The sequence below is a fragment of the Chrysemys picta genome, chromosome 4 (genome assembly GCF_011386835.1).
Source record: "Chrysemys picta bellii isolate R12L10 chromosome 4, ASM1138683v2, whole genome shotgun sequence".
NCBI lineage: Eukaryota > Metazoa > Chordata > Testudines > Emydidae > Chrysemys > Chrysemys picta.
This window is the reverse complement of record NC_088794.1, coordinates 102,029,201-102,041,614: the sequence shown is the minus strand read 5'-3', so window position 1 is coordinate 102,041,614 and position 12,414 is coordinate 102,029,201. Positions and strand designations below refer to the sequence as shown.

At 38.3% G+C, this 12,414-nt stretch overlaps 1 protein-coding gene across 1 annotated transcript in view; it reads right to left on the bottom strand.

The window, feature by feature from the left end:
- AQR (aquarius intron-binding spliceosomal factor) overlaps positions 1-12,414 on the bottom strand; it is a 108,234-nt gene that overhangs the window by 63,114 nt on the left and 32,706 nt on the right. Inside the window, exons 13-17 of the mRNA XM_005299972.3 lie at positions 11,957-12,060; positions 10,369-10,471; positions 8,512-8,632; positions 3,685-3,826; positions 2,044-2,222 (exon numbers count right to left, since the gene is read on the bottom strand). Of these exons, the coding sequence (XP_005300029.1) occupies positions 2,044-2,222; positions 3,685-3,826; positions 8,512-8,632; positions 10,369-10,471; positions 11,957-12,060 (649 nt within the window). The remainder of the gene's footprint in view (positions 1-2,043; positions 2,223-3,684; positions 3,827-8,511; positions 8,633-10,368; positions 10,472-11,956; positions 12,061-12,414) is intronic.

Genomic DNA, 12,414 nt, shown 5'->3' with positions numbered 1-12,414 from the left:
CAATGTCACTGCAGAATATGAATAATTGCTTCTATGCAGCTTGCCAACAAGGTCAACGCAAGTGTAATTCCCTAAGCACGTAGTGTTGCCTACTGATACTACACTAGGAAACATAGGATATACAGTGCCAGCTGGCAATTCCTGACAATATTAAAAAGCACAACCAGAAAAACACTGGCTTTAATCAAGTCAAAGCCCATCACCTTTCCATTGTAATATAAAAGGGATCAGATTTGCTCCACAATTTTAACAAAAGGAGACTACCAGCATGCAGGCTACACCATCTCTCCACACTATTTGTCTACTCTGTTCTTGTTAGCAAGCAGGGTATTACTTTTACAAGAGGAATGGTGCCATGGTGTAACATAGAAGGTACATGTTGGGCTTGCTGTCAGCGTGCTTATCCAGTTGAGTAGTTTTCACTTGAATAATCCTGCAATTTTAATTTTGGAGGGCTCTTGATTTCTCAAGAGTTTTGGAGGATTTTAAAGTGACCTATGGAGGTTTCCATCTTGATATCCCATTAAAGTAAATCATACAATATAAAAGAATATTATGGCAAGCTTTTTAAAAAAAATAAATATTGAAGGCAGATCTTATGTAAAATCATTACCCCGTACATTGCAGACACTTTCCCTTTTCATGTTAATTATTCCAACAACAGTATAGATATAGACAATTTTTATTTTGGAGACATATTCTCTTTTCAAAGTCAATGCCAATAAGCATCTCTAAATCAGTACGTACAAAGATGCAAACATAAATAAGATTTTCAACTACTACTTCTGCAAAAGTGACCGCCAGGCCTTGTCTAGATATAGCATATGTCAAAAGGAGGAGTGCTTCTGCCAGCATAGTAACTCCACCTCCCCAAATGACATTAGCTAAATGACAGAAGCATTTGTCTATCAGCTTCTAGAGTGTCTACAGAGGGGATTTTGCCGCCATAGCTATGTTGGCTAGATGGTGTAGCTTTTTCACACCCCTAACCAACATAGTTATGCCAACAAAACGTAGTAGTATAGGCCTGCGCCAAGTTTCCTTGGTTTGTGTAGCTCTAAGCTGTCTAACGAACAGACGACAGATCAGGGCACTGTTGCCATCACGACAAACTTTATTTTCAGAGGTTTATGCAACTACCACTCAGCTACAAAAAGGTAGAAAATATGTTCTGACAATGGCTTAAATTGTGGTTGTTAATTTGGCGAGCACCACATGTACACATCAGAAAGGGGACAGCTTCTGAACAGGACGAAAAACAATTAAGTGGGTTCTTTAAAAAAGAACGCTTTAGAGTGAAAGATTACTGTAGAATCCTGTAGTGGTAGGTGAAAAGCTGAAAATGTAGTGGGGCTTTACCTTGCAGAGCTGAGGGAGAGACCTGACTATAAGTACATGAGCCAGAATAAAGAGAATGGAAGACTGGTTAGGAACAGGTCCTTTCTGCCTTGCCCAGATGGAGAATGGCTGTCATTTCACATAAAACAGTTTGAGTCTGCTACTGATGGAACTAACAGACCTAGTTCTTTTAGCTCAGGCAACAGAGGATCAGGTTTTTAGGTCCAGAGGTCCCATGTTCAATGAAAAACTGCTGACAACGCATCCTAGGGTTTCACTTTACAGAAGTTTTCCTGCTTTATTTTAAGGACTACTATGGAACAATCACAAAGCCTATTGCCAAATACTTCGTAAAAACTCTTAGGGCTGTGGAAAGTTCAAACCACTAGGGTGATTTTTGAACTCTTATTTTTTCTATATCAATTTATTTTTCAAAGCACCATAAAAATATTGACTATATAAAGTTTATATTTGGGTTTTTTAAATATTTTAATTAGATTTTTACAAAATAAAGGTTTAAATCTCCTGTTAAAACTGAACTCTGCATACCAACATTAATAGTGTAGCTACTTCTGCGCCATAATATTGAGCAGGATCAGGGTACTTTAACACTAATATTATGAGAGCTCTACACTTATCCCAAATTCTGATAGTATGTATTTATGATGGGCATGGAATGTTCATTACTGACATAAAAATGAGCACCTTGCCATTCATTTTTGATGTGATCTCTGACGTTCAAATGAATTGTAACATCTGCTCGTACTCGCATTGGCCAGTTTTCACCAATGTTGGGCTTTGCCACCTCTACTACAGTGAAAGACACAATGGGTTGTGCCATTCGAGCCCATCCACCAAACACAATGCCTCCATATTCTGATTTCCTAAAACAATTAAAAAAAAAAAATCAGTGTTGTGTTAGAGCCATTAACCATTGCTGCATTCAGATTTTCTTTAAACTGCTGAATAATTTAAAAATCACATAATCAGCTCCAATTTTTGAGAAATATGAGGAAGGAGAATTCCAGAATTTAAAAGCACGAAATTTTAGCAAATCTTGTATCAAATAATCAACATATAATGTAAACTAACACATTTTAATTTCATACTCTCACCTCCTGTGTGAAGGTAAAATTTGTGATGACATTTCAAAAATGAAGTCATCCAAGGAAAGCGAGAAGATGAGAACACCACAGAAAGATTTAATGGATATGAAAGGGAGACTACACCCTATGCACTACAGAAAACGTAGAGAGGAAAAAGAGTACGGGTGACATATACAGGTGGGATTTTCAAAAGCACTCAGCACCGGTGTAACTCTGCTCCTAGTGAAGTGAGTGATAACATTTTGACTTCAGTGGGAACATAGTTAGGCCAATACTGAGTACCTGTGAAAATCCCACCAGTACTCCCCATCCATAACACTGATACAAATGATCAACAATTAAGAACAATTGTTAATACAGTGAAATTTGTGGTTAACATTTAACACAAATAAGGTCTTAATGTTACTAAAGGAATACTAGTCAGCACATAGTGGTCACAAGTGTTCTTCATGGGCAACCATACCCAAAATATATTTTCATATTATTAGAAGATTAATCTTGCGTGAAACAGTATTTTAGAAGAGATTATGGAACACCACATTTATACCTTTGTAACAACTGGAAACAGTTGGTTACTACAAAGGGTACGTCTATACTTACCTCCGGGTCCGGCAGTAAGCAATTGATCTTCTTGGATCGATCCCGGAACTGCTTGCCGTCGACGCCGGTACTCCTGCTCCGTGAGAGGAGTACGCGGAGTCAACGGGGGAGCCTGCCTGCCACGTGTGGACCCGCGGTAAGTTCGAACTAGGGCCTGGTCCCCACTAAGCCCCCACTTCGGACTAAGGTACGCAAATTCAGCTACGTTAATAACATAGCTGAATTCGAAGTACCTTAGTCCGAACTTACCGCGGGTCCAGACACGGCAGGGAGGCTCCCCCGTCGATGCCGCGTACTCCTCTCGCCGAGCTGGAGTACCGGCGTCGACAGCGAGCACTTCCAGGATCGATTTATCGCGTCTTAACCAGACGCGATAAATCGATCCCAGAACATCGATTGCCTGCCGCCGGACCCTCCGGTAAGTGAAGACGTACCCTAAGATACTTCAACTTCAGCTACGTTATTCACGTAGCTGAAGTTGTGTATCTTAGTTCGAAGTGGGGGGTTAGTGTGGACCAGCCCTTAGATGAATGTATCCACTTTATATTATAGATGTCACTAATTATTTATTCCCCCAAAAGCTTTAGCTACTTCCTACATTGTGGTGTTTGGTTTGTTTTAGTTAATACAGAAATATTACCAAGGTTTCATCCTACTGACACTATCCTCAATGTCCTGTCTGATCTCATATGTAGACTCTAAGCGGAAGAGATTGAAGTTCCGTAGAAGGTAGTCATGAAGAGTCAGAAACTGCAAATTCAGTTTAGGAAGAGCGAGGCAGCCTAAGGAAAAAAAAAACATTAAGCCCATCTTCTGTCTATAAATGGGACAAATTCATTGGTTTTACATATTCATAAACACTATATAGAATTCCATCATCATGCTTTAGTCGTGATACGAGAAGATTTAAAGAGTCCTTTCTTCTAAAGCCACATACTACCAAAAAAAAGGGGGGGAGGGGGGGACAGCACAAAGGCCATCCCTCTCCCCCCCCTTTGTAAATCACCTTCAAGCGATGTAACTGTATTATTTTATTCTTGTTGACCATCTCTCTGTATGCAACTGTTGTACTTAAAAGGCACCTGTCTTTGCATTGCCACAGCAAATTATTTGCAGTCACTGTAAAAAAAAAAAAAAAAAACTCACTTCACCAGAAGTGACCACATTTAGGACAACCATATTGGACAATTCTCCCAAAAAGTTTCTGATGTAAAAGAACTGGCCCTGTGACACATGCTGTGGATAAGTCAGGTGGTTTCTTCGCTAGAAACCAAAAAAAGAAGTGAGGCTGGAAGACTGATGACTAGAGAATAGAGCCAAGAGAGGTCTGAGCAACTGAAAAGAGGAAGTAAGTTTTTTTATTACTATTAAACTGATCTCTTTATTTTCGATGAAAAATAACATTTAACAAAAAGCTGCTTTGTCCAAAGATTCTTCACCATCATTCCTTCACTGTATTAGGGCTCACAATAACCTATCGTCATCAACATCTATCAGAAACCCCCTCATAAAACAAGAGAGGACCAAACTTGACGTTAACAATACACCAGAAGGAAAAAAAAAAGGAAAAAATCCCCATGCTTTCTGTCCTTCTATAGACACTATGAAGCAGCAGAAAAAAGTTATCTGAAGGTCACCTTTATTTTTCCTATCAGTAATATAGTAAAACATTTGAAAATAGGGTTCTCTCTACTTTTAATACATCATGGTAATAGTGATATAGGGGCAGAGTAAAGGTGCTTTAGTGACTAACATTTTTGCTAGTGTTCAATGTTTTCCACCCTCATTAAGTAACTGATACATTTTTTGTTGATAGAGCTACAGAGAGGGAATAGAAGGAGCAGGAGGAAAGAATTTATCTATGAGAGCAGTATCTATTCTACTTAATGGGCCCCTTCACTGTCCATACTGGCCCCATATCTCACCCATTCAGTACTATCCCTCTCACTTGTCAACTAAAAAAACCACACACCTCCCACCCAGCCCACATAGTTCCCTACCTTATCTTCCCAGCATTGTAGCCACCCATACTTAGCTCCATGTGGCTCCAGAGATTGTATTTTATGCAGAAAATGCTTTAAAACAGCTAAATAATGACAGCAACAACCTCCCCAACTATCATTGGCACCAGGTTTGGAGATTAAATAAATTTTGGAATTTTTATCTGAGCCAACCTTGTGGAATTACCATGGGACAAAAAAAACAAAAAAAACAAAAAAAAAAAACACACCACGATAGGAAAATGTTCTAGAAGATCACTGCATACTTCAAGCCATCTTGTCCCTCAAATACCCTGCCCAATTAGCCCCAAATCATTTTCACATTGGCATAAAATCATTCCTATGAAATTTCAAGTGGATGGATTAGTTTTAATTAAGTCAAGCTAATGGAGGGAGACCTAAGTGTGTTAAAAATTGGGCACAGAATGCCCAAAATAAATAGCAATTTTGTTGTAGCCATGTCAGTCCCAGGATAATAGGCTACTTAACCATAAATGGTCCCTCAGAATATGTGCTTACTACTTATGCTAATCTATCTGTTTGAGCTTGTATTTAGCTGTGACACTCTGAGTACCTCTCTCAGAACTCACGAAGAGCTCTGCGTAGTTTGAAAGCTTCTCTCTCTCACCAACGAAAAAGTTTGGTCCAATAAAAGTTACTACCTCACTCACCTTGTCTCTCCAAAATAAATAGCTGTATTTTTAGCCTACACTATGGAAATACTAGTGTTGCTCCACAACTCAAGTTCTTACACATGGCTCATTTAGAAGGCCTTTTGGTTTTGGTTTTTAATTTTAGCTTCCCAGGAATTTCCCAGGTTTTATTTAAAAATGGGAGAAAATTGGTAAACAAAACAAACCTTCCCCCGGGGGGGAGAAAGAGGGGTACTGGGGAAGAGGGTGGGTATGCACCAAAAGGCCGGTGAGGAAGCCTTCCCCTCCATGTAATGGCCAGGTGGTCTCAGCTGCCACGACCCAGTTCCCTGCTCCCCTCCTGTGCACAGGAAGCAAACAGAGTCATGCCAAAGGGCCAGGATGAGGAGAGGAGAGGAGAGGAGAGGAAGGCTGCAGCCCAGGAGTACCACCACCTCTACCATCGCCCCCTGACAGAGCCCCATCTGCTTCCCCCACGAAAAATTCCCAAGTCCCCAAAAGCCAAACTTCCGGTGGGAAAAAAAAAATTAAACTGGTAAAACCCTCTTACTGTCTTTTTTAAAACCCAGACATTTTCTGGAGGGGGGAGGAGGGAGGGAAATCGGTAAATATTGATAACAAAGGGCTTTACACATTTAATACTTTCACTTGACTACTGTCCCAGTTTTACACCTTTGTTTATGAACTGTGAAAGCGTGAAAACTCTTGCAACGTGCAATATTATCCTTGAAATCTTTCTGGCACAGTACATGTTGGCTTCCACAAGCACAGAGACACACTGCCAATAAAGAAAGGTGATAGAACACAATTATTTCTATTCCGCGAAGCTATATGTAGATAAAATGTCTGGAGGAATGGGCCAAAGAATCTGTGCCCAGTACAGCATACCCCTCTCCAGAGCCTGGAATGAACCCAAGACTTCTGAGTCTCACCAGTCCTCCGCTGTTTGCAAACATCTGTGAAACCCACTGATAAAAGTATCCAAACACCCTCTAGTATCAGTCCACATAGAGAATGACAGTCTTCTACTGCTAACAGTTACTCCCTTAACTGAAGTGGCAGAGGTCTGTGCAGTGGATCTGAAGGTTCCAGCCCTGCTGATGGCCCATGTGGGTGTCAATACAGCAGCACACAATGGGGTGATTGGCATACAGTATCCTGTAATACCCTGAAACACCCTATGGAATTAAAATTAGCTTCATTTAATTAAGTTAAATCTTACTGAATTAGGGTTAATACCTATTATGGCATTGCATGTACCTTCTCTAGTAGAAAGGGGGGGGGGGAGAATGCTAATGTACTTCCTCTGTTATCAACCCTTTGGAGCACCCCCAGAGAGATATGCATATACTAGTTCAGACTGGATTCTCCAGGGACCAACCAAGAAAAAGAGTTTTGGGATAAACATTCTGGTTTAAAACTGGCTCGTGGCCTTCTTCCTGATCCAGCAAATAGACAGGAACCCTGGTCTGTGGACCCACTCAAGCACTCAGAAGTTAGGAAATGCCAGAATTACGAGTGAATAGGCAACCCTACTTCTGGCATTTCCTACTTTTGAGTGCTTGCCTTTGCAAGTTTAATGTTCTTTTAACAAAGTTTTGTGTGTGCACAATTATACACAAATTATATAAAGGGCTGACATATATTCAGCATAATATCTTTGTAACAGAATACAATATTAATATTTTGCAATGTGAAAGTATGAAACAAGCAACACAGAAATGAGTAATCACACAGGACGACAGGAAGTTTTTCCAGACATCGGTTAAAATTAGTGTTTCAGTTTACCAAAGTGAAAAATAAGTCTGCCCATTTTTGTTGCATATATGGTTAAGAATGCCATATACTAATAGGTATAAGAGCATTTGAAATGGAAGTTTCACTAAAAAGGGCACCATTGAAATAAGGATTTCTACAGACTCTCCACTATGAGCAGCAGCACTGGTGGCCTTACCTAATCTACATTCGCTGGCAATGAAAACTGAGGTAGCTATTCTATTCCATGTCACCCGTTGGCTTCAAGAATACAAATTTTTTCAGGCTTAATTTTCAGAAAGCATTCTCCATTTCTGTGTGCAACAACTCATGTGCACACTGCTCCTCCACCCATCTGTGACAAATGTAGATAGGCACTTTTATCCTTAAAACTATATAAATTGGTTCACTGACAAGCCATTACTGGCAAACGTATTTAAAATATTAAAAAAATTAATAGCCAATATTGAGCATAAGTAGTTTTATAGTACAGATGTTAGTTTACAGGATATGTATTAAAGTTTGGGATTTCCGTTTAAACTGAAAGTGACAAAACCTCACCACACTAAACTGACTTTTCAAGAATCAATATTGAAAAAGAGCAAAGTTATTTTAAAGGAATTCAACAGAATTCACTTGCTGCTCACTGTACAACTATGGCATGAGTCACTTCTCTCTCAAACTCTGTACAGTTCACTTCTTGGGAGCAGGTAGTAGCAACGTGGAAACCAGCTTTTTCCTGTGCTTATATATAGATGGAGTAAATGAGATTGTTTTATGATTTACTCCAAGCTTTTATTATTCTTTTTTAATCTATGTTTATCTAATTGGTAATGAAGACATTCATTTCAGATCAAATTTATGCAATCCAATTCAAATAAGTGTATAAAAACTGATTTTTTTTTCCCCCTTGGAAGCTAAAAGGCACTAAAGTAGCCAAAAGTAAATATTGTCCAGATTTAGAAGCTATGGAATACTTCTTAATGAACTAGAATTAACTACAAGTCCTTTGAACTATGAAGTTTTAAGAGCAATCCAAATATATCTGAACAAATATACCTTCTCCAGAATAGTACTCAGTTGGGACAATATTTTCATCCCAAATAATCTTCTCGGTGGGATACAGAGGCATCTGGTTAAGCTGCTGAATCTGAGATATTCGACGTGCATGACGGGACACCTAGGAAAGCAAAAGTGAACATTTAAACCAAAGCCTAACCAAGTAACATTTTGCTATGCAAGTGACAAATAATGGATGGTCATCCAGGAAGTGAACACTAAAAAGATCATGTCTTCAACACACAACAAGCTGAAGTGATAAAAGTACCTTAAGACTTCAGAAATTAAAAAGTTACTGCCAAAGTGTCTATGTTTTGTTTTTCTTCAGTTAATCAATCTTGTTTGTATATTGAAGGAAATCATAAGAAGTATTGCTAACAACCTGATGTGGGCTATTTCTTTAAAAAACAATGAAAGAGGTCCCATTTTACTAAGATGACAAACAAGTTGAGGTGTAATTTTAGAAGCCAGGTTTATGCCTCTTTGAAAACCAGGCCTGTTTAATAATTCATTAATTAATGGTCTCATCCAAAGTCACCTGTAATAAAGAGTCCCATTAACTTCAAAGGACTTTAGGATCAGGCTCTTTGAGAGCACAGGTAGTATCCAATGATGCATTATCAAACACAAATGAAGTCATACGATTATCACAGAATAGTTAGCATGTAGCTCAATGGTATCAGATAATAAATAGTTCAAGCATGGATCTTAATACTGCAGTGTCCCACTATAATTTGAATGTCCTAGTTTTAACATTACTCTTTGACAAGACAGGAGAAGAAAGATTCTCTTTCCCTATTAAAAAATGGCATATTTTTTTATGAATTTTAAACAGCACAAAAAAAGGTATGAAATGGCTGAAAATATCTAGTCTAAATGTTTCCCTCACAAGGTTAGAATTTAAACTGAAGATTGAACAAATTTTCACTATATTTTTTCTGAACACCAATGTTTGCCTATAGTAGTTAGGTCTGATACTTTATACCCAGCAATAAATATTTATATCAAGTGCCTATACAGAAAAATGTGTCTGATACCACTGCATCCTGTTTGAATAGGCCTTGTATTAGCAGGAGGATCTGTTCACAATCTGACTGAAAACTGCTCATACAACATCAAGAAAATATTCCAAATAATTTTAAAATATGATCAGCTACAGCAATGTCAGCCTTCGAAGAGGAAATGGAACAATGGATATGTTGAGAAGTGTCCCATCATTACAACACAGGTTAGAGTTCCTTGCTCAGATCAGTATCTACTTAAGTGAATTCCTCCCCCCACCCCCACCCCATTTCTATACTTGTGGAGATTTTCAAACCTGCCTATGGGATCTGAATGCTCAATTCTCACTTTAATTTATGGGAACTGAATGTCTAAATCCCTTTAGACAGCACTGAAACAAAAACAAACAAAAAAATCGCAGCCTAAATATATTTTAAACAGGTCTAAACAACTAAGGACGCAGGTATCATGCAAGCATCTACACATGCTGTAACAACTTTCATGATATGTGGAGCTTAAGCAACTGCTGATGAAACACTGGTAACAGTCCTCTAAAGCTGCCATTGTTCAGACACACCAGCACTTTCCCAGAGGAGCCATATTTCCTAAGTCATCCTTTTCCCTGTTTGAAGATTAGTCATTAATTTACTAGATTTGAATCATATCTGTTTCCAACTCACTCAGTCATCATACTGCTGTAGTTCATAAAGCATTCCTAACTGTGAAAGCCATCATGTGGTTGGCAGCATTAGCGCTGCAATTGCTGTGATTTTATTCAGTTTGAGGAAGTGAACGCAAGCCTTCTTGCAAGAAAAAACACAGGCGATAAATTTAATTTGCATGTGTGTGGTTTACCAGTAATTCTAGCAGAAATTCTTTGTCATAGCTTGTATCTTCCCCTTCAGGTAGAGCCGGTAACAAGCAGAGGTATGATGCCACCTGGTGGAGTGTGTTTGGGCTGCATAATATGGGGAGAGGGGGGAAATACAAAAGTCACTCAGTGATTTTTTACATTTTATAAAAGCTGCTGTTAAAAAAAAAAAAAAAAAAATGAAGACTCGATTGTGTTACCTGAACTGTAAAACTATCAAGAAAAAACCTTAGAGTCTTAAAAGTTAAGCAAAGTTTGCATTTAGTTGCTTTACCTGGTAATTGCCTAGAGGTAACGAGCACAGTATCTGCATTACAGAAAGTGATTAATAACGACAGATACAGCACACCATTCATAAAAAATTCAGATACAAAAATAGGGAACATAATCAGACCTTCCAGCTAAGATTTTCATTTCCATACATATTCAGATATATTTGAACAGACAAGACACACTGCCTTTAATATTTGCTCAAGTGGTCAAGCTAATGCCCAGGGTAGAGCCTGTGTGTTAAAGGCAGAATACCTGTCCACATTAGACTTTTAAAATGTGTTAGCACATTAGCTAATACGTGCTATTAGACTTTTAAACGTTAGTCTAGAAAGGTCTACATTTTTCAGGATGAGCTATTATGTTTGAACAGGAGAAATCCAACTCTAACAAGTAATTCAAGAGAAGATGGCTTTTTTGTTTACTGCTACTGCTGTAGTTTTATTAAGACTAAATAATGGGAAAATTAACAGAATGACAAGTCAGGCAGAAAGAGTTTAATCTATCCTACAGTATCAGAGATCCCAGAACTGCATTAAGAATTATTATAATAGCAGACGTAAAGGGACACCCAGTCAACTTACAAAATGACTATTGTAAATACAGCAAATATATACAGTGTTACTTATATGAAAATGTTTAAACTGTAACTAAGATTAGTGAAAAGCATTTATGTTTTTTCCTGTTTCGTTATTTTATGCACTTGGCAGAACTTAGGGAGAAAGAGTGGCTCCAACTTAAATTCCCCCAGTGATTTCTGTGGGTCTTTGATACAGCAATAAGGAAAGAAAAACATTTTGAAAATATCAGGAAAACCTGAATTATTGTATAGCCACAAAAAATGGAAGGACGACTCAGGGGCATGTATAGTTCCAAAAACTAATAACTCTCCTACTTTTAAAATGACTAGATTTCAAATTGATAGTGTTTCTTTCACTCCAGAGATCAGAATTAAGGGAAAGATGCATTTTACAAGCAAAAAGTAGCAACCCAGCGATAATAAATTAAACTTCTGCACACCCAGATGTGGCAAGTAGTCTATGTACTAGGTTCCACAAATGAATAAACTGAAGCACAAATGATTTGCCCAAGGTTAACCAGCAAGTCAGAAGCAAAATCCAAGAGTCCCAACTCCAAATGCCTTCTTCTAACCAGGAGTCATAATTTGCAATGTGACACATTTAATTTCAGCATTACACATGTATAATACAATATACATGAAAAGGCTGGAAGACTAATAACAAGCAATGGAGAGAAATAACCTTGAAACAGAAGAACTGAATTTCCATCTTTATGGCTTACCTCAGGGGTCCACACAGCTTTTCCAACGAACCACGAGTGTCCACTGCTGCCACATTTGAAAGTGCAAAATCGTATAGTTCTGGGAAATGTGCAAAAGCTGCTCTCTAGAAAAGCCCCCCAAAATTTAATGAGAGGTTAAATTGACCTTTTCACAGTAACTTCAAGTTTATTACCGGGGGGGGGGGGGGGGGAGGAGAATTGCACAAGAGTTTATTAATAAAAGACCCTGATCATGAACATGTAAGAACTCTATCTTCCTCTGCATGTGGCAGCACCTAGCACAGAGTGCGCACTATTGGAGTAAAAATAATGAAAAAGCAACTATTTTTCTGCTTAGTATATGTGATTTACTATTCTTGGGCTTCTGAGATGTATTTATTTTTCTAACACATCTAATAAACACTAGATGTTTTGGCATTACAATAGCCTCCTAATTGGCAGTAATGAAATTTTGGTAG